General features: G+C 40.9%; 2 protein-coding genes across 6 annotated transcripts in view; one reads left to right on the forward strand and one right to left on the reverse strand.

The window, feature by feature from the left end:
- The window catches only part of LOC118174092 (acyl-coenzyme A synthetase ACSM4, mitochondrial-like), a 16,931-nt gene extending 14,940 nt beyond the window's left edge, over positions 1–1,991 (reverse strand). For 2 of the 5 annotated variants that reach the window (XR_004754533.1, XM_035339177.1), the window contains exon 1: positions 1,821–1,991. The gene's annotated coding sequence lies outside the window, so the exon portion shown is untranslated. The remainder of the gene's footprint in view (positions 1–1,820) is intronic. The other 3 variants (XM_035339175.1, XM_035339176.1, XM_035339174.1) reach the window with 2 other exon arrangements.
- The window catches only part of PDILT (protein disulfide isomerase like, testis expressed), a 26,809-nt gene extending 2,037 nt beyond the window's left edge, over positions 1–24,772 (forward strand). The window contains exons 2-11 of the mRNA XM_035339188.1: positions 8,702–8,908; positions 11,711–11,844; positions 13,836–13,973; positions 14,600–14,710; positions 16,023–16,148; positions 17,118–17,315; positions 17,625–17,745; positions 19,092–19,273; positions 23,029–23,118; positions 24,610–24,772. Coding sequence (XP_035195079.1) covers positions 8,702–8,908; positions 11,711–11,844; positions 13,836–13,973; positions 14,600–14,710; positions 16,023–16,148; positions 17,118–17,315; positions 17,625–17,745; positions 19,092–19,273; positions 23,029–23,118; positions 24,610–24,681 — 1,379 coding nt within the window. The 3' untranslated portion in view covers positions 24,682–24,772. The remainder of the gene's footprint in view (positions 1–8,701; positions 8,909–11,710; positions 11,845–13,835; positions 13,974–14,599; positions 14,711–16,022; positions 16,149–17,117; positions 17,316–17,624; positions 17,746–19,091; positions 19,274–23,028; positions 23,119–24,609) is intronic.
- Positions 24,773–26,616: the final 1,844 nt, after the last annotated feature.

Below are 26,616 nucleotides of genomic sequence, written 5' to 3' on the forward strand. Positions count from 1 at the left end.
GGACTAGAAGTGATCATTCAGCCTGCAGCAGGACTGAAATCAAAATGCATGGAGAGACAACATATTTCATATTAAACGCCAGGCACTATGGTTGGTGTGGAGGGAGATAGGGAGCCTTATAAGAGACAGCAGTTTAACTAAAAATGATGTAAATCTCTAAGTAGAGACAGTTCAGCCAAACAAACAAGGAAGGACATTACTTATGGCAAGGATTTTTTCTGAGACAGGTTTAGCATGGGAGTTCATAATGATTATGGGCAACAGACTCCTCAGTCTGCATAAGACAGCAAAAGCTTTGTGTCTGTTCCTTGGGCTTGACCTTGCTTCACCCTGCTATCGACTGTGCCACATTCACTGAGCTCAGCACACACACCAACTCAGCCTTAAATTACACAAACACCTTGCAAACTAGCACTCCTCTGGAGGCAGGTAGGCATTACAAATAGGCACATACAGAAAACCCCAAATCTATCCTGAATTTGAAATGGATATTTGAAATTAAAGCAACATCCTGACTTTGCAGAAATACATTTGAGGAATTAATGAAACTAAAAGTAACTTCGAATCATACTGAACATTTCATTAATCCCAAAAGTGTTACAAAACTTCAAATACGTTTAGAACTTTTAGAACAATCACTCAGAAATGTATTATAACCGCTTAAATGACATGTTTCAAAGTGTTGAAATTTAGCAAGATTTTATTTAATTGTGCAGGGTTTAAAACTATTTCCCAAATTCAACCTGAAATTGTGAATTGCTTTGATCCGTCTAAAGACACAGTATTTTGGTGAAAAAATAATTCATCATGAAAGAAAAAAAAACTTAGTCAAGCTCCATTCTTAAGCTTTGTAAGAGCCTGAAAAAACAGGTTCTCTTGTCCCTAGTACAGAGTAGTTTGGGACCTCTCTGTGATACCCTATTGCCCTCACAACTGGGTTTGTTCAGAACCAAGGGATAGAGACACCCTTCCCCTGCACTCTGTACCTTCTGAGAAAGTCAGAGATGAAACACTGCCCCCCATCCACACGTCGCACCAGTGATCCTCACTGAACTCTGGTTTGGATTCAAGGTCACCACATCTATCTGAAAGGCTTACTGAAAATTCATGGGTTGCCTTTCTAGCTACAAACCATAATGGCATCTACAGTCCCTGCAGAGAATTATGAAATCAATCACTAGACTGACAAGCTCCTCAGCTCAAGACACATTACCTGGAAATCTCTGGCCTCAATCTCAGCAGCTCCTTTTGGAGACTTGCCACTAAACAGCCTCTGGGACAGTGAAAAATCATCCTGCACCAAGGCACTGCCCTGGGATGTGTGAAATGATGTTCAGCCCACGTTGCTGAACAAGCTGGCTTGTTTGCTGTAATTTCCATTGCCACAGCACGAGAAAACTAAAGACGGGACATGCACATGAACAGAGAATCCATAAAGTACTAAAGTTTTATGCCCTACTCCTTAAAATAGGCTAGGTAAACAATGTGAATCTGGAATCGCTCAGGGAGCTGTGACAATGAGAGACAAAACAACAATCCTAAAATCACACAGGGAATTTGTGAGGCTGCCATGAATTAGTTTCAAAAATCCAGAATGAATACAAGACCTGAGACCCTTCTCTTCTTGGCCTGTTCTCAATCACTGAGATGTGGTAAGAGAATGCAAAGGAAACCCACAATTCACAGAAAGTGGGATTCATACCAAGATGGAATTAAGAGTGAACTCCAAATTTTTATCCAAAGCTCTAGGATCTGCCTTAGGTCTATCTGTTAGGTGAAAACCCCAACCCTTTCCCTGCTGTATATCATTATCTACTTACCAGTCCCACAATATTTAATCAGGATGGGCCTGCTCTGATGTCTTCTGCCCAGCGACTCCCAGACCCTCCTAATGCCCTTCAGCTCCACCCCCACTGTGTCACAGATCTGCCTTCTTTCAGGCAAGGTTTAATATAAAAGCATATCCTGATTCTCTGCCATGCAGGGTCAGTACTCCAGTGAGCTGAGCAAAGTACACTGGGCAAATACCCAGCATGGAAAAAAAGTAATGATCCAGAAATACAGCACTCTCCTGCCCTCATCCCAGCTGCTTTCTGCAATAAAAAAGTAACCAAAGGGGCGGCATAGAGAAGGCAGGGAAGGTCAGAGGAACAGAGTTCCAGCTTCAATTTCCCTTTTTGTGAAGGAACAAAGAACAATGTCTGAAAACAACATGAGCAGCACACAGCAGTGTGCTGAACAGTGCCTGTTCTCCTGGCCAAATGACATGCCCTAGGTGAACCTGATCTTGAAGCTCACAGGAAAGGTGTCTCTCATTCTTCTGTAATCTCTGGCACCTTCACTACTGTTAAAGTGATCACTCACAGGCCTACTAGTATAGGGAATACAGAGTACTTGCCACCAGCAGAAGATAGGTCATACATCAGTGTTGCCTACATGGCAGAGTTTTACTATTTATGCTATACGTTAACTGCTTATAAACCCCTGCAGTGAATTGCACTGCATAATATTGTTGCTTATAAGTTTTACTTACACACCTTTGAAATCAAGATAATTAACAAAAAAATCCCAGGCACTTTGATGAAAAAGAGGCACCACAGGGAGGATGGACTGTGTACACTTACAAACACTACAAATACTACTGCACACTGCAACAAACTGTAACCGTTTTAAGTCGCAGATATAGAAGGAACAGCACAGCAATTGTGACCAAGCACAGTCTGAACACAGTAAAACAACTGTCTTTCTAGGCTGCAAAAGCACATTAGTGGTGCATATCCAATTTTTCATCCCCAGGTCCTTCTTTGCAGAAGCACTCTCGGTCAGTTCTTCTCCCAGACTATACTGATACTGGGGATCACACCAACACAGGTGCATGACCTTGCACTTACCTCATTGAGCTTCATGAGGTTCACGTGGCCCCACTTCTACAGTCTGTCAAGGTCCCTGTGTGACAGTTGGCACTAGTTTGCCTGTCTTATTTATCAAGGGGGTTACATTTTTCTTTGGTCTGTACTTTTATAACTTAAGGACAAACATACAAGTGGTACAGACCTTGCCCTGTTGCTTTGTTCGCTATGCACATTCACATTTATTAAAAAAAAAAAAAAAAAAAAAAAGTGACATTTACCTTTTCTAGCAGGTCTGTTATCCAGTGAGGCACCAGATCAGCTGTAGGATCCCTGTGGCCTGTGACTGACAATCTGTGCTGAGATAATGACATTTAATAGGCAAGATGGGGTGACTCAAAGACAAACACCTCCTTCTCAAGGCACAAAAGCTGAAGGTGATGTTACTGAAAATAATGAGAAATTGCTGCCTGTGTGTGTATATATATAGTTCATGAAAAGGGAGATTTCTAGGAAGCAGGGGGAGCGTGGCTGATTTAAAATCAGTGTATATAGACCAGATGGTCAGCTCGCATAAAGCCAACATCCAAAGCATACCCACTCATGTGCTAAGAACCAATTCCAGCATATAGCAGTCTCCTCACCACATATGGTTGGTCTGGGTGAATGAAAACAGTTAAAAACCACCCTGAACAGTTCTATCTTACAAATAAGCTTCATACAAGAAACTCCTAATGAAGTGTAAAGGATACTGGGATGTGGGTGCCTCATTCCTGTAGGCTTTGTTGAAAAGCTGTGTGAGTCCCTCAGAGTAAATTGTCTGAAAAGAGACAATTTGTTTGCAAAATATGCTTATAAAAATAAGCAAGACAGTGGAAATACACATTGAGGCATGTACAAGAGTCATTAGGTGATGTTCTAGTTGCCTGCTGCAGACAAAGATTAACATGCATTCTCTATGTAGATGTCTCTTATACATGCTTATTTTATCGAATGTTCGGAGTAAGGATCCAAACTTTATAATGATCTTCAATGTTTGCATACCAGAAGACCTCAAGCAAACTACAAACTGCAAACACTAAATTAGCTCCGTTTAAAAGTACAGAGGTCAACACAGGAGGTTATGGGCTGTGTTTTGCACTGTAGAATACAATGGTAACACTTTGAAGGTGAAATAAGAAAGTCTGCACCTGCAGCAACATCAACATCGTGCTTTTCTGACTTCCACTCTAACATGTTAAACACAAAACCATTCTTCATCATAGAAGTCTTCTACAGAGAAAATTATATATCTGTAGTGAAAACTGCGAGAGCAGCCTACGCAGGGAAAGATGAAAAGTAGGACTGCTGAAATGACTTTCTGACCATGCCAGAAACTAACAGCTAGGAAGTCAGTATTTAGCATGACAACAAGCATATTCACAATGTCTGCAGCAATCACCAGACCATTGGTACAGACTGCCAAATGAAATTGGAGGCCATCAGCATTAGCTAAAGAAGAAGGAACTCATCATGCTTTCATGCACACTCTCTTGAAGAATGCTTTAGGGTCATTAAACACATTATGTATCAGCAAAAATCTCTGTATCTCTGCCCACATTTCAATGTATTTTAGTTCAGTATATTGCACTACGAAATAAAGTAGTAGCTTACTCAGGTTATATGCTTCTAGCATTCCAAGAGAAATACTCTCTAAATACAAGATTTCTGGTTCTCTCCCCACTTTTGCCATATCCATTTGCTGTGGCTCTGGGCAAAATATACTCAGACTCTCTCTCAGACAGAGATGGTATGTGACAATACCCTGCCTTGTTCTTGATAGTGATGCAGTAATGCTTTAAGTTTATCAGGGAAGCAGGACTGGTTCCTGACAAAATGTTTTGTATGCACAGAACACAAGTACTGGTGGCTTGAGCTGTAAAAATCAGCATCTTTGACAGTCTGAATAAAAATCTGTAGTGCCTTTCAGTTTGCCAGGCTTTGCTTTCAATGTGTATGTGATTTCACATTAACCTACTTCTCTGTTCATGGAAAACAACACTGACAAATTTTGAGTTGCTGACATATGAGACAGGTAAAATATAAAAAGTGCATTTAAATCCTCAAATACATAGACTTAGCTTAGAAAATGGAAAATATGGCAATCCTCCCACACCCAAAATCTTGTCTTTAGGGAATGAGGGTGTATGTAAGATTTGTTCTACATGACCTTTAGAGGGAGGCATTCTTAGAGCAGTTCTTAAAATAAGGGAAACTGTGGTCATCAGGGAAGGTGCTGAAAAATGTGATGCTGTTCTTCAGCATTTGCTGTCTGAGCAAAGTGGCTGCAGAAATGGTGCTACAGACTCTCCCCTGCAAGTAATTTAAAAAGGTGATTGGTTGCAGCTCAATTTTTATCAGAAAAAAAGTGTAGAAATTCAAGAGGATACCTAACAGTTGCTTTAACACTCACTGTTCTGTGGACCATTTTCCATCTTCCCATGTCTGAGTCAAGGAGTTTGAGTTGTTCTCAGATGCTGGACAATGTATTTTCAGGATTTTCTTTGCTTATGCTCAAATTGCGCCGATTTGGTAAAACATTCTTTTGGAGGTTCACATCTGTTTTGATGAGGACACTTCACAAAATAGCAATGACAGTGTGAGAGGGAATTCAGTGATGCTTCCAAAAAACAGATCAAAAACACTATCTAGGAAAATAATAATAAAAAATTTAACAACACCTTAAATTATGCTTCTCTACTTATAAGAAAAATAAAACTACTTATAGTGAAGACATTCTCCCACTGTTAGTATAATGCTGTTCCTGAGCTGATGACATTTCAAGAGCCTCTCTTTTCTGGCAGCTGTGGCACAGCACACTGGTACACAATGTGTGTGTGTGTATGGAGGGGTGTTTACATGGGCGTTTCACCACCCAGGCACATCTTCCCTAGTGACCTTGCCACCATCTCTGTTACCTTTCATCTGCCCTTGTATATCCTCTGCTGGCACCCAGCTCTCCTTGAGTGTGGAGCCTTTGATCCTGTGTTAGTCTCAGCAAATGCTTCCTCACCCCAACACCTGAAGCAATTGGTGCCAGTAAAAATCTGAAACAGAGGAAGCAAAACAAAACTCAAGAAAAGGCTCTAAATAAGAGGAGCAATGATTTCCTGCAACACTCAAGTGACTTGAAAAATAAAGCACCTGGGAAGCAAACAAAGAATGAGTGAAATAAAAAGGAATTGATGGAAAGCTGAAAAGGAGTCTAATCACTCGGGAAAGCCAGGGAAAGGTGTGTGATGGATGTTTCCACATGCTTGCTGGGTAGCCAAGGAAACAGTTTTTATCTGTCTGATGAAAGCGGCTGCTCACTCATTGAACTTGTCTCACAGTTATCAGGTTAATGGTACTCAGACTTCTGGTCTCCAAGTGAGTGCACTGCTTATTTTTTAGGGGATGGAGGCATGCACTTCTCCCAGTTCTGCCAGCAGCTACAAACTGCCAAGCTCTCATTATCTAACAACACTAGCAATGTTACTAGCTACCTGCAATTCTACCTATTCAGGCCAGTTGGTGACGAGAGATCATTCTTAAAACCTTTTTTTTTTGTTGTTGTTTGTTTGGAACTGAAACGTTTCAGAGAAAAATGGATCCCCAAATCCCCCAGCCAATCCACATGCATATCTAACACCCAGAAAGCCTACTATTCCCTGCTTATTGGGAAGCCTCTAGGCATCTTCAGCTTCTCTGTCTGAAATTCACCAACAACGCCTTTTGCACCTTCCCAAGAGAGTCCCACTTCACTGTGCAGTAAGCATCTGATCTTCCAAATTCCCCCCAGCTGTAGCAAAACAGCTATGCAACCTTATTAGGTTATTAGGTTATTAGGGAAAAAAAGCCATTACATTGAAATAGCCTCTGGTGCAAACCATTGCCTTGGAATTAGCTAGAATTTTCGGATCCCTAATTGCTATGTGGCTTCCTGCTCGCTATTCCAGCTGCACTCCATCTCACACCCTCTCAGAAAGCCCCACGGTTCTGCCTAACTGTTCTGGGCTCACCCTGTCCATGAGGTCGTTATTTATCAGCACTCTTAAATTGCAAAGCAACTACCCCATGTTTTATTAGAGTCATTTTAAGTAATGATATTTCATAACAGCTCAACAAGGACTGTCTCTAGAACCAGCAGTGGTTTTCTATGGTAGACATGCTGTGTCTCACGTTCACAGGTCTGAACTTCTATTAGGTATCGTGGTTTTCTGCAGTTTTATCTAGAGTATATCAGACTGAGCCAGGACTGAGATACTACTACACTGTTTTTTTTGAGTCAACATATTACAAACTTGTTGGGAAAAACACTGATAAGAGCATTTTTATAATGAGGAAAAAGGAAATTGAAGTTAGGATAAAATCTCTTTAAAATCTCTGTAAAGTTGCAATAAAATTATTTGATGAAACAATAGCTTTATAGGCAACTAGAACACTATTTGCTTTGGACTGATGGGTTAAGGCTCATTTACTTTATTCAGAGAAGTACCTTCTATTCAACACCATTCTCAGCGGCCCCTGAACAGACACTAACTTTTGTCCTGCTAACAAGAACCTCATTTGGCACATTAACAGCTGGAGCCGCCGTTACCAATGCTTAATAGCTCTGGGCCAAGATGGGTTCATGTGTAGAAGAAGCTGGAAGGGTATATCAAGTTAATTTATTGAGAAAATAACATTATTTAATACTACTCCTCATGCTCCTCCCTATAGCAGTTGGTAAGAAGAAAATGATTGATGGCTGGGATTCAGAGCAAGGATAATGATGAATAATGCAAGAAACGTAAATGAGCTCTGATCTGGATTAGAGGTTTTTGTCTTTCTTTCAGTTATTAGAATTCATACAGAAATGTTCATTCAATTCTTGGTTACAGTTGCATTGGGCGATGTCTTCATGAGGTAGGCTGTAGGGAAGTGCATTTGTAATTTTGTGAAAGAGCAAGAGATAGTTACCGCGTTAGATTTATGCTTTGGCATGTAAGTAAGTATACATGTGAATGTAAATAACGTACATATACGCACAAGAACACACAAATGTATGAAAACAAGACTGATTTTTTTTCATTGGTTCCTATTTAAAAATAATAATGATGAAACTAATTTTGTTGTGACAAATCTAAAGAAAATAGGCAAAACCAACAAGAAAGGGTATCTCAGTTTTACAAGTTGCAAAGCTGTAAAGCACCAGGCCTATACCACTTTACCTTTGAATGTGGAGCAGCGATATGTGACTAGTTGCTTTTCCCTTGTCCTTTCTCCATGTTGGTGTAACCTACAACTTCACAGCACAGCCTAGGATGGCCCGTCTCCTTCCTCCAACCACAACTGCCATTTGAGCTACAGAAGGCGTGGCCCGCGACTCCCAGAAACACCTGTTATTTTAGAACCACCGCCAGTCTCTGAGAGCATATTCTCTTATTCTCTCCTTCCCTCCTCCCTGTCTGGAGAAAGTAGTTTCATCACCACATGAGTTTGCCTCAATGAAGTGCTTACAAAAACTGTATCTTATCAAAGAGTCTTAATGTAATATCTCATTCAGCTTTGAAGTCCTTTCAGAGCATATTCAAACTCCTTTTTTCCCCTAGATCATTTCTTCCCAACAGAAGACTGCTGCAATCCTGTTGGTATTTCACTGTAGCTGGTCCAAGTACACGTGGAGTGATGAACAGTCAGAATCAACACAAAGAAGTAAAAAGATAATTTCTTATTGAGTCATAAATGACCTTATTCAACCCTTCCAGCTACTACTTGACACAACAATTTCCACTGGAAAGCTTTGTGCTGCACCTCGTGTAACCCATTCTCTTTTGTTTGACCCTTTCCAGATGTTGCTTTATCTCAAGCATCTCAGAATTTGTCTGAAGAATTTGCTGAGGCTGCACGACATCTTAAAAAAGAAGCTCCAAGAATCCAGTTTGGCAAAATTGATGTCACAGACCAACATGATTTGAGAAAAGAATTTAACATTCAAGAGTTTCCGACTGTCAAATTTTTTGTGGATGGCAACAGGGAAGATCCCATAGACTGCAAAGGTAAACTATCTCATGCACTGATAGTGACTGGATGTACCCATCTGTTATGCTGCTGAGAAGTACAATACAACTGATCACATAAAGAATATGCAAGGTGCCAAATTGTTTTTGCCCTGGTATTAAACATGCAATTACCTCTGTATCTATATAAGAAATTCAATTTGAATTCATCTTCTAAGTTTATAACTAAATATGCTTCTCTATGTTTAGTTCACACAGTCAAACCCACTGCTGGTGTAATTGTGTTCAGGGCATAGAAACACCCCAAAAATGACGTATCCACACATACTACAGCAAACATAAATAAGTCACACCAAACAAGAACTCAATCCTAAACCTGCTCAGTGTGCACTTCTATTAGTTCACTGCAATTTTCACAGCTAGCATGACTGTAGAAGTAGACTGGAGCAATACACTGTATTTAACAATGAATTCTGAACTCATTAGGTCCCTTAATATACAGTTACACTTCCTAAACCAAAGACAAGAATTTTGTAGTGTAGCCATCAGAGGGAGCTCATTCGTGGCTCAGGAAAAAAACAATGGAATAGTCTGAAACCTTTTGAAGAGAGTCATTAAGCAAAGACAACAATACTGGAATAGGACTGACTTAAGCAATCCTGGGAAATCCTGGCCTCATTAGAGCTTTTCTTTTACTGCAAACGTATACATATTTTTCTTTCTTTTTCCCTTGAAATGGTAAATATTACAGAGTTGGCAAAAAATCGTGACTTGGAAAAGGGTCTGTTCATACTCTAAGTAGGTATTGTTGACTCACAGGTTTAATATAAATTAAAACAAAAAGGAGCATGAAGTTTGCCATCCTGAAACTGTACCCAACTGAGTGCTTGGGTTTCTTAACTCCTGAGCCCCAGTGTCTGCTGCAGCTGAAAGATGAACTTCTGTTAGAGGTGCAGATACATGAGAACGAAGTCTCTGATTACGCCTATAGGGTTGACTTGAAAACATCACTTGAACAGGTAAACTTACTTGGCAGGTATGCTTGTGAGAGCCAGTGAATACAAAGCACTGTTACACAAGATGCACACAGGCGTCTCTCAGCACAGAGCTGCAATGTAAGGGACACCTACAAGCAAGACGCAGGAAGTTACAAAACTGGCTTCTGCCCTACAATTTGTATAAAATAGCACTAACCATTCAGAGCACATGTACCACCAATAATTACTTAAATTACACTCTGTTGACTTGCTAAGTGATTATGTGCAACCGCTAGTAAAACCTCACCTATCAGGTGTAACTTTTAAATCACTGAGAGTCAGCAACTGAAAATGTGCAGCAACCACCCAAAGGCTTCTTATACAAAACTCAAACTTCACCACAAAAGAAACTGCAGACCTTGCTTAAATCAAGAAATCCACTCAAGTACTTGATGGAAGAGAGCATTTCTGAATGATTGTTCTGACAACGGACACACAATGAGAGCCAAATTCTAGGCTTTGTAAAATCATAATTTACTTCATCTCCAAGGCCAGAATTTGCCCAGAAGAAACAAAATACAGACTGTTTAAAGCAACTAATATAAAGACTAACCACATGAAAAATATGCTGAGAGGTTATATTGCTGACACAAGCTGCAGGAGCTCAACTCTGCATTTAGACAGCAGAAGCCAAGCACCGGGTGGCCACTAGATACTGCTCTGTGCTTTGCTCTGCAGCTTAGACACTTTTAAGGCCAAACAGGCAGGCATCTGATGAAAAAAAAAAAAAAAAAAAAAAGTATTTTAAACTAGTTGCAGTGCAGCCTGCTGCAAAATGACTTGATGGCAGCAAAATGGTCTGACTCAATTTTGACCTTGTCATATCGCTAAAATGCACAGCACCAGGACTTGCATCTTTGATAATCCACTTGTGCTGTACATCTTGACTCTGGCACTTCACAGCATACGGACTTTTTTTTTCATATACAGTATTTCTTAACCCTTTGCTGGACTCTTGCTCTAGTCCAACAAGGACACCATGCTCACAGAGATGAAGGCTCTACTTTATGGATGACAGTTGCATCTCCCGAGCCTCAATTTGTGGCTCCATTTCCCCTGAAAACACAATAGCTAGAAGCTATTTTTAAAGAGACTCACGATTCCTAAAATTCCTGGAAGCCTGAGGAGAATTTACCAAATAAACAAAGCGAGTATGAACCCAGAAAAAATGGCAGCAGTAATTTGGATCCCAAAAGATGGAACTCTTCAGAATTAAATGACACCTTTGACAGATTTCAGCTTTGTTTCTCAAGTCTAAGTGGAAAAGTAAAGCTGTAATACCACAGGGGAATTTTAACGTGCCTCTGTACCTATCAGATCTTCTGCAGCACCGAAGGAACAATTTTGACACCTAATTTAATTGAACAGACAGTTCAATAAAATCTGCAATTGGCTTGAAGTCATTTTGGATTAAAGCTCAGGTCGATAGCTGTTTATAACTTGCTAGGATTTTGATTCACTCGTGGACACATGAAATGCTGCAGAGCAGGCTTTCTGCTTTTCTTAATTTTCTCATCTCTGTTCTCCACCTGTGATCAAGTAGTTAAGTGGACATAGTCATTTGCAGACATCCCACAGAACAATGTTCACTCATTGCTGACCTTCTAGAGCTGGCAATAATTAAAATGCTGGCTAAAACCTGAGGTTGGATTTGGATGCTCAAGCCCACTTTGAATCAACTTTGCCCTCAGTCCATAGGAGTCCAAGTTCAGCATTTTTCTGCACTTCCACCACTTCTATCTTGATTGCTCAGAAATGTGTCATTCGTTTCGACAGTCATTTCAATTCTCTTTTCCTTCCACAGGAGTCAGACAGGCCTCAGCCTTTATTACATGGGTCAAGAGAAGAACAGGACCCAGCACAGTCTTAATCAACTCTACAGATCAGGCTGAAGCCATGATAAATGCTGACAATTTGGCAGTGATTGGCTTTTTTAAGGTAATTCATTGGAAAACTCAAAAGGCTGGTTTCCATTCCAACTTTGTTTGCCATTGCCACTGAATTCCACACATCCAAAAGACCCAAAACTTGCCTGAAAAACTTCTTGTGCACCTGCAGCCTCCTCGCTGGCGGGGCAGCATGGGAGCCAGGAAAGTCCTCAATGCTGAGTAAGCACTGCATTCCAACAGCACTATTCTCATCAAAAATCCAAATCACAGCATCATACGAGTCTCTGCAAAGAAAATTATCTCAGCCAAAGCCATGGCACCTAATCACAGCTATTCAAACACAGTGAGTGTAAAATCATAGACATGAATAGTTGCAGGCAGGCTGCTGTGGTGAAGGAATGTTCTCTTCATGCTCAAGTCCATAAAAAACACAGTAAATATTGTCAAATATTCTGCAGTGCCTTTTCTTCATCTTTCCATTTGATGATTTAAACAAAGTGAGAGCAAGGGGAGTGGAACTGAGCTCCATCAGTAACACGTTAACTGTTTTTTTTTAGCTCCTGCCAGCTAAGAAATCTGCATGGATTGGAAGTCATAAAATATTACACTGTGTATGATCCAACTCTTGCAGTTCTGTTTCAGGCAAAATCTACTTCCCAAAGCATAATAAGGTTCTCAGGATTTGGGAGTGAATAATACAGGACAACAGTCAAAGCGTAAAGTAAATATCAGCTGTCAAGGCATGCAGTCAAGAAGTCAGCAAAATAGGAATAGTTTTTTGCTGCTTTTTCAGTGTGTCCTTGAAGCCTTTATTACCCGAAACATTCAATCAATGCTCTAAAGAGACTTTTATTCTGGTAACTTTCTGCTCAGTTAAAAGCACAATGTCTGCACTCCTACCTGAACTGACAAGGTCCCAAATGTACTGGCTACAGTGGAGAGACCGTATTTCATGGATGAGGAGAACACGATTCATTACTAAAGTGCCCTATAGTAACAGAGGTGATGAACACACATGGCATAACAGGACAAACTGGAAATGCTCACAGTGCCCAGAATTTTGGTTTGCAGCAATCTGCTTGCAGCCATGTCTGAAGGAGGGCAGTTTTCCAATGCTGGGCCATATTAAGAAGCCCCTTGCTATCACAGTGATGCTGGAGAATTTCCTGACGCAGGCTGACAGCAGGTAGTGCCTGCAGATGTGTTTGACTGGACTCCATGGTTTCACTTGGAGGCTGAAATGACAATAGATGGTCATCAGCGTGAGCTACGACATGTCAGAAATTTAGTGGGTGGAAGCTAACAAAATAATGTCCAAGTAAACAAAGAGCTTGATTTGGCCTTCTATTAGTCACAGATTGCTCACAAATATGAGTGCCAGAATGTACTGGGAGGTCTCAGCATATAAATTACTATTCAACTAGCATGAAATAATTGTCTGATTAAATCAAATCCAAAAGAGCTGCTGCCTTTCATCATGCTTATTAACTGCTAGTTTGAGGGTGGACAGCACAGTGACTATCTGACAGATGTAGGAGCCAAGGTCCCTACTTTGAAGAGCCCTCGGTCAAAGCACCAAACACATCAGTCAGGTCCTTGTGCAAGCAGGGAGCCGTCTCTGCAATCCATCACAGCCTGTCCATGTGGGTCCCTCCACAGCTGTGCAGACAAGCTGCAGCAGGGGAGCAGCCATTGTGTGTGTGATCCTTCCCCAGCTGCTGAAGTCTCTGCAGAGCATGGATGCCAGCAGAGTGTAGAGCAGATGAGATGAGGGCAGAAAGAACATAAGGGGACCATACACTACCCATATTGCCAGCCCATGTGACCCTAACTGGAAAAGGGAATGCACTGGTGTTGTCACAGCACTCCTGTGATCTCCCCTGTCCTGAAGATCTCCCCCTGAATGTAATCATGGCAAGCTATACCCACTCTACACTCAGCTCACTTCACAAGCCTTTAGGGGCCTGCCTCACCTGTGGCTCTCAGACGTACACATCCTAGCGGAATACTTGTTTTAATAAATTCTCTTTCTGGGACTAGAAACTTCGCAATAACAGCATGGAAGTTTTCTGCGAGACTGCCAAAGATGTGCCAGAGATGCCTTTTGGGATGACAAGCAGAGAGGACGTCTGTGCTAACTACGGCATCCAAAAGAACACTCTTGTTGTATTTAAGAAGGTAGGAGTGCAAGCCTAGCATTTCGGTATTTTTTTTTTTAGGTTAAATAATTTTCTAGCTGAAATTTGAACAGCTTAACACAACAAATACTGCATTTGCAGACCAGAGAGATGAGCAGGAAGCAAACAACAACCTTAGGATAACAGATATTTTCCATCTGTCTGCCCACACTCAGGTTCCTCGTTTATACTTAAAGGCATTTTATCTAAACCACCAATTATTAATTCACCTCTTCTCCTTTGAGTTGCTTTTGGTCAGGAATCTTACAATCCACATCAGAAGTGGCCAACAAGAACAAATACACACCAAATACACAACATTTAGGCTACAAAGTAATCAGGCCAGGGACATCTGAAGTGGATGTGTCAGACAGCATGTCTAGATGTAGAAAAGTTCTCTTAGCATATTAAGATTACTGAGCAAATTAATACTGTCAGCTGTATCTTGAATTTTAGCTATAGTCTTCTTCTGTAATCTATGACATTTATTTTACAAGTTAGAGAATTTCAGTTACTGAAGGTCATAAAACATCAGAGCTGAGAAGAGCAGTATTTTAGATTATAATCAGTACCTTTGTCCCTATAGTTGATAAAGCCAACAACCTCAAACTTCACTATTTATCCAAGGGAAAGCCTGTGCATAATGAAGTGCTTGAAGATGGCAGACAGAACAAACTGGATCTTACAAGGCTAATCAAAACCTTTACTTTGGATTTGGTCACTGAATATAATCTTGAGGTATGTTGTTGTTTTTTCACTGTATTAACAAAAGCCACAGGAGAAGAACAGCCAGTAGCATTTCACATCAACCTATGGGAAACCTCCCTGTATTTCTTGTTGTTGTTTTTTTTTAAGGCTATTACACTGCTACAGGCAGCATGTTATGAAACTGCTTATATGCCTTGACAAGTTAGTACCTGGAGTAGAAGGGATATTTGGCTATCATACGATATGCTTCTCCTCAGTTGCTGCAAACTTTCACTTGCTGTACCTCTTAAATTATAGTAAATAATGGGTGAAGGGGTGTGGGGGCAAGACCCCTGCCCGCTGATGTAAAGCCTCCATATAAGAATTCAGAGGAGAGGGAAGAATGCTGTCTCTCTTCCTAACAACAGCTGTTACCGTGAATGCTCTTTGAGCAGCAACCGTCAGCAGAGGAATGCATACAGCAAACAACTCAAGGAGCTCATCTGCACCTTAGTGTTTGAGACTTTTGATTGACTAGGCCAGGCCTAAACAGATCTACAAACACCAGCAGAATCCAACAGGCAGCTCTTGGTCAAACCCAGACCAGAGGATGCATCCCCCTAGCAAGATGTTTCCTAAGGAGACGGGGAATGGCTGGTCAAGCTGTGAACCACTTGGACATAGAAATACCTCCGTCCTGCGGAGCCAGCACAAAGCCCTAGGCTTTGTAGCAGCTAGGAGGGGTGGGAGGGTGGAAGGTCAGTTTCTAGCCTGGCTCCAGCCCTTCCACTCCCATGCAACAACCCGGTTCTCTGGGCTAAGACAAAGGAGAAAAAATGCAAGTAGGAGGGGAAAGACATGGAAATATCTCTTTGCATGAGGCGGTACCCCCTTGACTGATCATGGTGTGGCATGAGAAAGGGAAGCTCTGTCCAGGAAAGGAGATGTAGGCTGCTGATGCCACCCAGAAGTGAAGGAAGTGCCCCTGTCTGGTCTAGCTGCTGCAGCTGGGCCTCCCTGGGTAATGCTGCCTTTCACTTTCAGCATATCTTCAGCATTAATTCTTCAGCACGTGTTACACAGGAGGTCAGACTAAGAGATAACAGTCGCTTCTGACTGTAAAATCTATGAATAATGATGAGTGTTTTCCTGGAATATAAAAAATACTCAGCAGCTGTAGATTCTTCTGACTCTATCTTCTCTAAAACAATGAAAGAAATCTCAGGGTTATGGAAATGATTGGGAACGGGGTCTTAAGAAGTAAAATTTGCAATAGCAGAGCTGAATGACACTGGTACTCTGAGCCTCTGATTCACTGTTCTGCTTAAAAAGAATGCAACAGATGTTGAGTCTTGTTTCCCAGACATCTGTGAAGATTTTTGATGTCCCTGTCGAAAATCACATCCTGCTGTTCATCTCAACGAACTCAAAGACTTTCAATGTGACTTATGAAAACTACAAGTCTGCTGCTATGGAATTTAGAGGGAAGGTTTGTAATAACGAATCTGGCTTTGCAAATACAAATGCCAAAATTCAATGGAAGAACACTCACCAATGTTGTTGCTAAGATTACATTGCTATCAGCCTGTCTCTTCAATCCCTTCTATCAATCCCTTTAAAAGTTTCAGCAACAATTTTTCAGCTTGGGCCCTTAACAAAATGATCTGACAAATTCAAAGAATAAATTTCACTTCAGAATGATTCTTTAAAACACAAAGATCACAGAAACCAACACTGATTCCAGCTGCTCCCAATAAACCTGCTTCTGATTCTATGCATGCAACTTTCTTGGAGCAACTTCCAACCAAAGACATTTTCAACAAGCTTCTGGCAATTTCTGTCAGCACCAGGCAACACCATGAATACTGCAGGGTATTGCCTGTAGCCAGAGCTAGAATCAGGTAGAAAGCCTCAGAAATATTGCAAGGCACCTTTATAGCCTTGTCTGTAACACACAAGTGTCTGCAAACATCTATCGGCATTCTTAGATGAGTATTTAAGTTTCTGTTGTCAGACACTGTGCTGCTACTCCTGCTCTAAGTATGCTAAAGACTGAAGAATGATCATTTGTCTTAAAAACAACACACATGAGTATTTAAAAAGACACATGGACTACATGTGTTTCGGCTCTTTTGTCCTGTGAAGATTTATTAAGAATGGCAGTAAGAGCTTTGAGCGGTAATTCAGAAGCGTTACTAAAATAAGCAGTAGCAAACCAGTATGAAAGGACAGAAGGAAAACCTCTCATCCTTTTGTTTGCTTTAGCATTTATTAACATGGATCAAGGTACGATAAAGTTCACAGAGCTGCTCCTTGTTGGACTGAGATCAAAAATGGCTCTACACAATTGCTTGCATTTAAGGTTAGGTCCTAACCCACTGCCAAGCTCTGTTTCTCTAAATGGTTATACCACAGGTGGAAGACTCAACCAGATGCTTGACTCTTTCTTTATTATCAGATAACATTTGTCTTGGTGAATACTAACGAAACAAGGAATGGACGAATTTTTGAGTATTTTCGCATCAGGGACATTGATGTTCCCGCTGTGAGAATCCTAAACCTGACAAGCAATGCAAAGTACAAAATGCCTGCAGATGAGGTGACTGTGGAGAGCCTAAGACATTTTTGCCAGAGCTACCTAGATGGAAAAGCAAAGGTATGTTCATTACTAAAGAGATAAGATAAAGGGAGACTTTCAGACAGTCTAATATATCTCTATTCAAGAGAGGGACAAACAATTCTAACCATCAACTATGCAGGGGTGCAAGACAGCAGTTCCCCACTCAAGGGAGAGCGGGGAGAAGTGTGTGAAGGCTGGATACACCATAGAGATATCAAAAAAATAACATACAGTAATGGTGGGCATCAGGTAGAGAAAGGTCCCAGTGGTCTCACATTAACTTATCCTGGAGTAAAGTTTCTCAATGTTCCTTGCACTTTCACAGCACTGTTTGTTTCTGCTTAGTTACATCTCTCCAGTGAAGAAATCACAGAGGACTGGGACAAGATGCCAGTCAAGGTGCTTGTTGGGAAGAATTTCAACAGGATTGTCTTCAATAAGACCATGACTGTGTTTGTCATGTTTTGTAAGTGTCACTGTTGTATTCAAATATTAAGTTGCTTTAACATAATGAATTGGAAATGAAAAAAGAAAGCTCATGCTTACAGACCAAACTAATCTTTGCACTTTACAGAAGTCATGCTTAACAGATTTTTGGTGTCTGATGAAAGCATTAAAGATTTTTTTTTCTTATCTATGAAAACGCTGCAATACCTTGATGACTTAGGGTTGCACTGAGTAACACTGGATCCCTTAAATAAATATTTGTCAAGGCAATATCAAATCTCCATGTTGAAAGAAAATGACACTAGAATGTCACACTGTAAAATGGAACATTGTAACACGCACAGTATGAGTCAGTCTGTCTTCCAAGGACGGGGGAGAGTTAAGTAAGGTTGTCTGGTTATAATGCTCTAGCATTAAATCCCGGAGAGGAGTTGCTAGATTAAGAAATCAAACTCCTTTTCCTCCTCTGTCGGCAAGGGAAGTAGCATTCCCTGCTTGACCTTTCCCTGCAAGAAACCACTGCCCTATCCTGTACCAGCTGGCAGGGTTAGTTTGTGTCTTAATTAACTTGGTAGAGCAAACATACAGCATTTACAAAAATACAACATTAAATATAACATTAATAGAAATTCTTAAATGTAGCACAGTCCTGCAATCCTTGTTGTTGGCAGCAGCCATTTTGTCCACTCAAGGACACGTTGCAGTACCACGAACAAGCAAGCTGCCATAATAGTGATGTAGGCAGCAACTGAACCACGTCCTGTGGATGTGGTAAATGAGATGTAGCATTTTCAGGAAAGTGCCTTAGAAATTTCAATCCCATCCAAACTGAGTATGACCACTCTCTCATGACTGAAAGACTGTGATCATACATGTTACTTAACAGCATGCTGGATTTGCCTTTTTGCTAACCTGGCATGCATGCAGTGCAAAACACCACCATACCTCTAACTCCTCCTTTCAGTACAACTACAGCATCATTTCTGAACACAGTTACTTTCAGTATGTGTGAAGCATTTTGTGCTTCTGACAAGTATCTCATCATTAAAATGATCCAAGTCTTATTTGGGCTGCGCTGGTTATCTGGCACTCCTCTTCAACAAAGTCATATGACAAGTGTTTTGTGTTTATTATAGTCATAACAGGCTAAAAAGAGTTAAAGCAGTGCTGCTGCCAGAAGTGCATTAGAGAAGTAGCTAGTTACCCCTAACTGAAAACTCATGAAGAGTGGGTGGTTTCAAGTAGAGACTGGCCACAAGTTCACAATTCAAAACCCTGTTAACTTTTACGTTACGCTGGGTACCACTGAGCAAAACAGTGCATGCCCTTCCACCAGACTGTATACTTTTCCTTTTACATCTGCAGATGCCCCTTGGTCCCATGACTGCAGAAAACTCCTGCCAATCTGGGATGAGCTAGGAGAGAAATATAAAAATCACAAAGACATAATCATCGCAAAGATAGATGTCACAGCTAATGACATCCTGTCAGTTGTGTTGGATCGCTATCCCTTCTTCAGACTGTTTCCTGCTGGAGCCGACTACCAGGTGAGAAGCTTTAGGGGAAGAACGGGACGGCACGCTGCACACTGAGGGGTGGCTGTGTGTGTGCGCACAGATCACAGTGAACAAACACATGAGAAAAGAGTCCTTTAAGCAAGAAGGCTTTCCAATGAATTCTTTGCTGACAAGAACCTGAATTACGGAGGAAACCCTTGTAGCTTCTGCTAAGCATGAGGCTGTGGCAAGAGCCCATGCATCATTTCCCATCCCGGACCTATGAAGTCATTACTGCTCATATTCTGCAACCTGCAATCTGCTTTCTGGGTTCTAACAACAGTCTCAACTCAGAGCAAACTTACAGCTCGCCTTCTCACCACTGCAAGAGATGTACAGTCTCAGAACTACTGGTCTGTTGTTTCTGGAGCAAGTATGACTATAACCTCAATAATACTGGCATCCCTCTTGTTATATCCTCTATACTTTCACAAAACCCAGATCTCAAATTTTTCTCCTATGCAGTTATGCCAGTAGTTTTATTTCATTCAGCCTCAATAGGGTTTTAGCATTTGTTGTCAAGACTAATGATCTTTAGAATATGCTACCTAATGCATCAGCTATGCTACAGAATAATCAGAAGATGCCATAGCTGAAAAAGAAAAATATGAGACAAAGTTACACTCCTCCAACTACACAGATAATCTAATTAAAAAGAAAATATATCTGAAGCCAAAATAAATTACATTCTAAGACGCTGCCATAATTAAGACATTACTAAGCTTTTCATTTTTCTTCTTAGTCCCAAACTTAAATTGAATTCTAAGACATTTGCCTATGTCCTCATTTAATCTTTTAGGGAGAGATTTTCCTCTCAGATGTGCATGCACAGCTTCTAATGAATTGAACTGTAGTCCTGCACACTCGCACTGTGCTTAGTCTTTGCACAGAAGAGCAGAAACCCATTAAATGCTCATAATAAATGTCAGTTTGTCAAAAAATATCAATAATGACTTTAACTATTAAGGGATAGATTCACACTTAAAATACCCTAAAACTAAAGTGTGTTTGAAATCTGAAGTTCCCCCTTACCTACCAGGCTTTTAGGCCAGTCCCCTTGGCTTCAGAGATTTTAGCCTGCACTTGACTGCCCGTGCAGATGCCTGTGGTGGCTGACCCACATGTTCTGTCCTCTTTCTTACTGCACGGTTTGAGCTGCTGGCCGCAGGCAATCAGAGATGAACAGGGACATGCTCAAGCCATTAACCCAAAGGCACTGCAAACAGCTCTCAGCCACTTCCTACCCAACCAGCAATTACACAGGGAGTTCTTCCAAGTACACCTGTATTTTTCCAGAAGTTAACCAAGGCCAGTGTGCAGGATACAAATGCAATATCCCAATGGGCCAAGACTTAAGAGTTCTCCTGTGTTTCACATTGTATAGGCACTGCCCCAAATTTACAATCCCTACTCCCTTACTCTGGCAGTGAAAAGAGCAATGGAAGAGGCTGGGAGTCCAAGAGAAACTGGTATGTGCAGAAGGAAGAAAAAGAGAAACAGGAAATACATACAGTCCACCACCACCTGGTACAGCCTTGATTTCACACAGGCATCTTCTCTAGCCATCCATATTTTGCTACTGTTGAAAAAAAAAAAAAAAAACACCACATGAGCTTTGTAATATCCTCTACTGATCCTTCACATTGTTTAAAGACTAAGGATGGATTAAAGGCTAGTACAGAAGCAGGCAGAATTCTAAAGACAGAATAACTATTAGAAGACTGCAAAGCACAGATAAATGCAAATAAAGGAGTCTGAACCGGCTCCTGATAAACCACTGGAAATGTGGCTAACATAACATGACCCATAGCTCATTTCTAGACTGGGTTATCATGTTCTATGGTTAACAGAGCCCCCCTTACAGCTCCTTAAAGGCAAAGCCATGGGCAGAACACAGTGCTGCACAGTCCCTTGCAAGCACTCTCACCGGATGAGACGAGATCAGAAACCACCCTCCTCCAGGCAGAAGCATCTGCTTGGTCTCCAAGCTACAACCAGCCTGCTTTCTAGTGGAGTGCCACTCTTTAGTCTAAGAAGAGGGCAGTTTCTTCTGAAATTAAAGACAAGTCACGCTCTTATTATCAGTGGATGCAAAACTAGATGGATGAGTTTTTTTTTTTGTTGTTGTTGTTGTTTTTTTAAACCAGGAGCCACCTAGGGTTAACTGGAGTTAAGCGGAGCTAGATGAACTCAGACACCTAGATAACTGGGCATTTAAGCATGTGTCCAATTTTCCAAATTACCAACTCAGTGCTCCTGTGCTTTTTTTCATTCTCACTGCATTTAATAACCATTGGTTTCAGTGTAAGGATGCTGAGCCTAACAGGTACTTATATCATAGCCTTCATATCTATTGGTACACAAAATTTTTCATGTCAAAAGCAAAAATCAACTCTCTCAGTGAGACAAAAACGTTTACTCCTCCCCCATGGAACAATTAAATTTAGCACTTGGCTGTACACTGGGGAAGAGTTAAAGTCAGAGCTGGAAGAACAAGGGAGTGAATCTGATGAGTTGCATCAAGGAAGAAGTGACCAGGCATCATCTGAGCTCCATCTGTGAAGCAGATGAACAACTCACCCACTGTGTCATCCACTCCAAATGTGAGAGAAAAGCATGCAGTTTTTCAGGCAGATTTTAAGATGATTCTATTTGTTTCTATGGATTAAGTGAGAAAAATAACATTTACATACACTTATGCACTGATTGCTCTAACGGGAAGTGTTGACACATCCTCAGGTACCAGGACAGCGATCAGCTCTTCTCTGGCTTTACAGGTCTTTGGTCTGAGAAATTGCTATTCCTGCCGTCAGAGTTGATGAAAATCAAGATTCACCAGGGAATATTAATTGCCTCTGGAGGAATCAAATAATATTACTCAAGAAAGATAAGTTTGCAAACAAAAAATAACTTCAAGGCTGCAACACATTTTATTACAAGAGAATAGCTTACTGTACAGGGAGTATTAAAACTGTGTATACATCCAGTGAATTCACCAGAGAATGGAGGTGTTTTCTTTATAGTCCTTTGAACTCACATCAAGCATAATAGCAACTAGGATGAAGTAATGTAGCATTACTGGTCTCCGTGGGAGTACGTCAGCTTACCCCCAAGTGAGAATAGGCACCTGCCTATTTCTAAATATACTCAGCTAACAGCAGTCAATTCCCAATGTCACACACTTGAGCATCTATAAATTTTTGTTGAAAGACTTGTGCAAAATCCTTTCAGACTTCCAGAGAACAACAGTATTTGAAAAAAATCTTTAAAATACAGTATGGTGCTCAGAATTACTCAGAACATTTTAAAGCCCTAAATTCAAAGTGTTTCTTCCCTAAACTTTTTCATAAGAAAATCTTCAACAAAGCTCCAACTTAAGATTAAGTATAAGAAAATTAATGTCTCTGTTCACAATCTTCCTCCTGTTCTTACTGAACATTCAAACTGAACAGGTGGTAGGTACTTCTGGATGGTGGATTTTAAAACCAGTTCCGGATTTTGAGTTTCTATCAAAATATTTATACAGCTTCTAATATCATGGCTGGAACTGTGAAAGACTCCACTCTTCAAATATGTTGGAAACGTTCAGCTGCTGTAACCCTGTCCTCACTTTTTATTTAAACTGAGCACCAAAGTCTAGAGCATGGGTAATCTGAATCACTGAAATCGTTCAGCTTATTAGGTTGTTATTTCCAGCATTTTGTGTAGAAAGTTAAAGGCTTTCCTGATCTTCAAACTCTTTGCAGGAAGTGGCCTATGCTGGGGAGCATACCTTGGAGGCATTTTCTGAATTCTTAAAAGAACAAATCAAGACAAAGGCAGTGACAGGAGAAAAGGTAGGTGTTTGACCCCAACAATGACTGATCTGCTGCTATGTGATCCAAGGCATGTTCACACCCTATATGGCCCACCCGAACTGGCAACAGTATAGCTCACGTGTAAGGGGAACCTTGTAAGTGTGAACCTTGCTCACATCAATGCTCACATGGTTCTTACAAGCTGTCAGCCAGTTTCAAGCATATCAGCTTGGCAGGACCATGCTAGCTGCAGTCATACCACTGCCAGACAGGCATACACCCTTGGGCATCCTTGTTTTCATCACACAGAAAGCTCTTCTTCCACTGCTCATGGTACCCCTGAACCTCTACATTAACACCGTACCACAAGGTGGGAAGGAACCTGCACCTTGACCAGTGTAAGCAAAACCTTGCCAGGATTTTAGCTAGAAAAAAAGCTCCACAAAATTGGTCTCAGCTACAGCTGGACTGGTTCAAACATCCATATCTATCTCATCATGCTGCATTTAGCATGGTGTCCCTTCTTCATAAAACAATGGCACAACCGAGACAGACATTGTCCCATCTTGGCCATCTGGTTAGGACAGCTGTCCAGTTCCTCAGCTCTCTCTCATCTCCTGTCAGATCAGCTAAGCATTAGCTGTCTCAGATCACACTCATCATTGATTCACTCCTGCCTTTACTGCTCAACTAGGTGCTTACAGAGAGAGGTGACTAAATAATCCTGGGAACCAGAAGTCTGCAGTGCAGGATCAGACATCTGACTCTGCCCAGTCACTGTACGCTTCCATTTTCCAATATCCAAAGCCTAAGTTTGGTGTCTGCCCCTGTTGCATGTCCTTCAGTGATGATCTGTCTGCAAGATATCTGTGGAATCCCCTCCCTCCCCCCCAGTTTTACGTACAATGTTACAAAGCTGTGTATATTCTGTCATCTCTTCTTCACACTTTATTTTACATTAAAGCGTAAGAAAAAAGCCCAGTTGGGAAACACTATCCAGAAAACATGCTTTGTGTAGAAAAAGGGGTAGGCAGCTGACATTTGCTCATCTGTTCATATTCTCCATCCTTACTAGACACCCTCCAAGTTTTCCCAGAAGTGTGCAGTATCAGACCTTTTGCAATACAGTGCTTGAAGTGAAGTCCCCTGTTGGAGTAACTTTCTCCTGACCTCAGAGTATTCCCAGACAGGATAAATGAGAAGGTAGTGTCTTCTGTAATTGCCCAGGAAATACTGTCGTATGCCCATTATCTTACTAAATGTGGTTTCCAAGTTTGTATTAAAACTTCACACAAAACCTCATCTATACTTCTCCATAAACCAGTCTCAGGGTGTGAAAACAAAACACATTTTTATCAACAGCAGCACTACTTCTTACCTCATTTACATGCCCTCAAGTTCCTTGGTTGAAATGATGAAAACACATTTCATATCTTATTTTTTTTTTTGAAAGTAAAGAATTACAAAAGCAATTCTCTTTGTGAACACGAGTAATAAACAGCATTGCTCTTGCATTTGCTTTTTCAAAAGGATTCTTCAGGAGGAATCAAAGAGAATCTCAGCCAGAAAGAGACTGTAATAACAGAGAAAGAAGAACTTTAACAGTACAGAAAAAAAGAAAAATTCTGAGGATTGTGGGGAATCCTTCTTGGAAGGAATTCATTGCAAGAATGAATCATCTCAAGTGAACACAGAGCTGGACCAAAAAAAAAAAGTAAAGACGTCAGTATCAGTTGCTTATTGTGTGACCTCTCTTCTGAATCCAGTTTTACTAGTAGTTTTATCAGGATCAGTTGTCTTGGGTTCTTAAATTATTTTCAATTTTGCCTAAATAATACTTTTACTATTAATATAACTGCTTCTCATTTAGAAAAGTGTATGCATGTATCATAGTTGGTAAATCAAGATATAATACTATTCTTGTTGAACAAAAAATGGAGAAGGTTTGCAAACAGTTAATCTCCCTTTAAAACAATAGGGCTGTCACAGGGTAAACTGGAGACTAACTGCTCCTTGAAGCTAGAGGCTGTGCCCAACGTGGCACCAATGGGCAGTTTGTTGTTTTTGTTTGTTTGTTTGTTTGTTTTTTGCTCATTATCAAGCAGCAGAAAATGGAGAAATTATAATAAAATTTAATTCCAGTAAGAAAACCACTATACCTAATAGACAAAGTCACTGGTATGATTCACATTTCAGTTAGGACAAAACCCCTAACCACCCCATGCAAGTTACACAGCTGCAGCTATGTACAACAATGCAGCTGGACAACAATCATTTCTTCCTGCAAAGTCCAGATAAAGCAGAAATAAGTCTGAAAATTTGAAACCTTTTCTTGCAGAATTAGAGAGGGAAGACCATTTATTAATCATCCATTTCAAAAACAGACTTCTAACGTCTTTGTTCCCAACTTGTTAATGCCAATAAGCTATATTCCTATGTAAGCAGAGGAAAAAAAAAGGTGAAAACTTAGAAAATGAGGAAGGATTAGTCACTGCTGTAAAGAACACAGCACTGGAAGAACAGTGGCGATCTCCTACCTCGCCTCTCTGATGAAAGGCGGCAAGAGATGGACAATTTTGAACTACTGGTCCTTCTACATTTTACAGCTATTTGCTAGAAAGCACAGTTCGGAACAGATGGTTTGTTTGCCAGCCAGGCTGCAATCTGTAATTAAATACCCACACTTACAGATTTAAGATGAAATATCAACTTCTCTTTACTTCACAGCTCTTGCAAACAAATAGCACTCAACACGCAATGCTTTCACCTCATGTGGCTGTTAGTTGGCCTTCAGTGATGAAGTGTTAATAACAAGGAGACAGAAAGTAAAACAGTTTATGTCAACACTTCCCAGGCACACTTTAATCTCTGCTGGAGCTAATCTTCATTGGGATTGCAATTAAATCCTCATAATCTGCCACTTGAAGAAGCACGTTCTGTGCAAGATCACCACTCCTAAGAGGATCTGCCTGGGTTTTGTAGGTGGACCCGCTTGGACCTACTTTATTGAGCAGTTTTAAGAGTACCTGAAATAGGCGAATATTGTCAGATGGGCTCCACGCAGTCGTGTTTCTACAAGCTGCAGCTCCCTCCTCTGTCACAGCAACATCACCTCAAGGGCAAAAGGAGCCTCTCCTCTCCCCAGCTCCAGGTGGTGCCCTGCCGCCCACCTGTGTGGCTGCTGCAGGCTCCTATACCTGAGCTTCCCTCAGACATGAAGTTTCAAACTCGAGTGAATCTCAAGCTGCTATTTAGTACTGCACAGATAACAAAACTATTGCAGTCAAATGATAAACTGATAATCTGTAAAATCAGTCAAACACCTGCTTCTTCCCTGTACAATTATTTCAGATAGCCTGTATCTGTAACCCTTTTTCTTGAAAGACCAAAGAGGAATGCAAGCTAAACAGACCCTGGGGCTGTTGGTGCAGAAAGGAACCCAACAGCATCAGTATATACATTATTAGAACCCCTCAGGATACCCCCAAATCATTGGGAAAGCTGTCACTCCCCACAACCGAGAAGGCAAAGCAGATT

Source organism: Oxyura jamaicensis, chromosome 14 (assembly GCF_011077185.1).
Source record: "Oxyura jamaicensis isolate SHBP4307 breed ruddy duck chromosome 14, BPBGC_Ojam_1.0, whole genome shotgun sequence".
In the NCBI taxonomy this organism is placed as follows: domain Eukaryota; kingdom Metazoa; phylum Chordata; class Aves; order Anseriformes; family Anatidae; genus Oxyura; species Oxyura jamaicensis.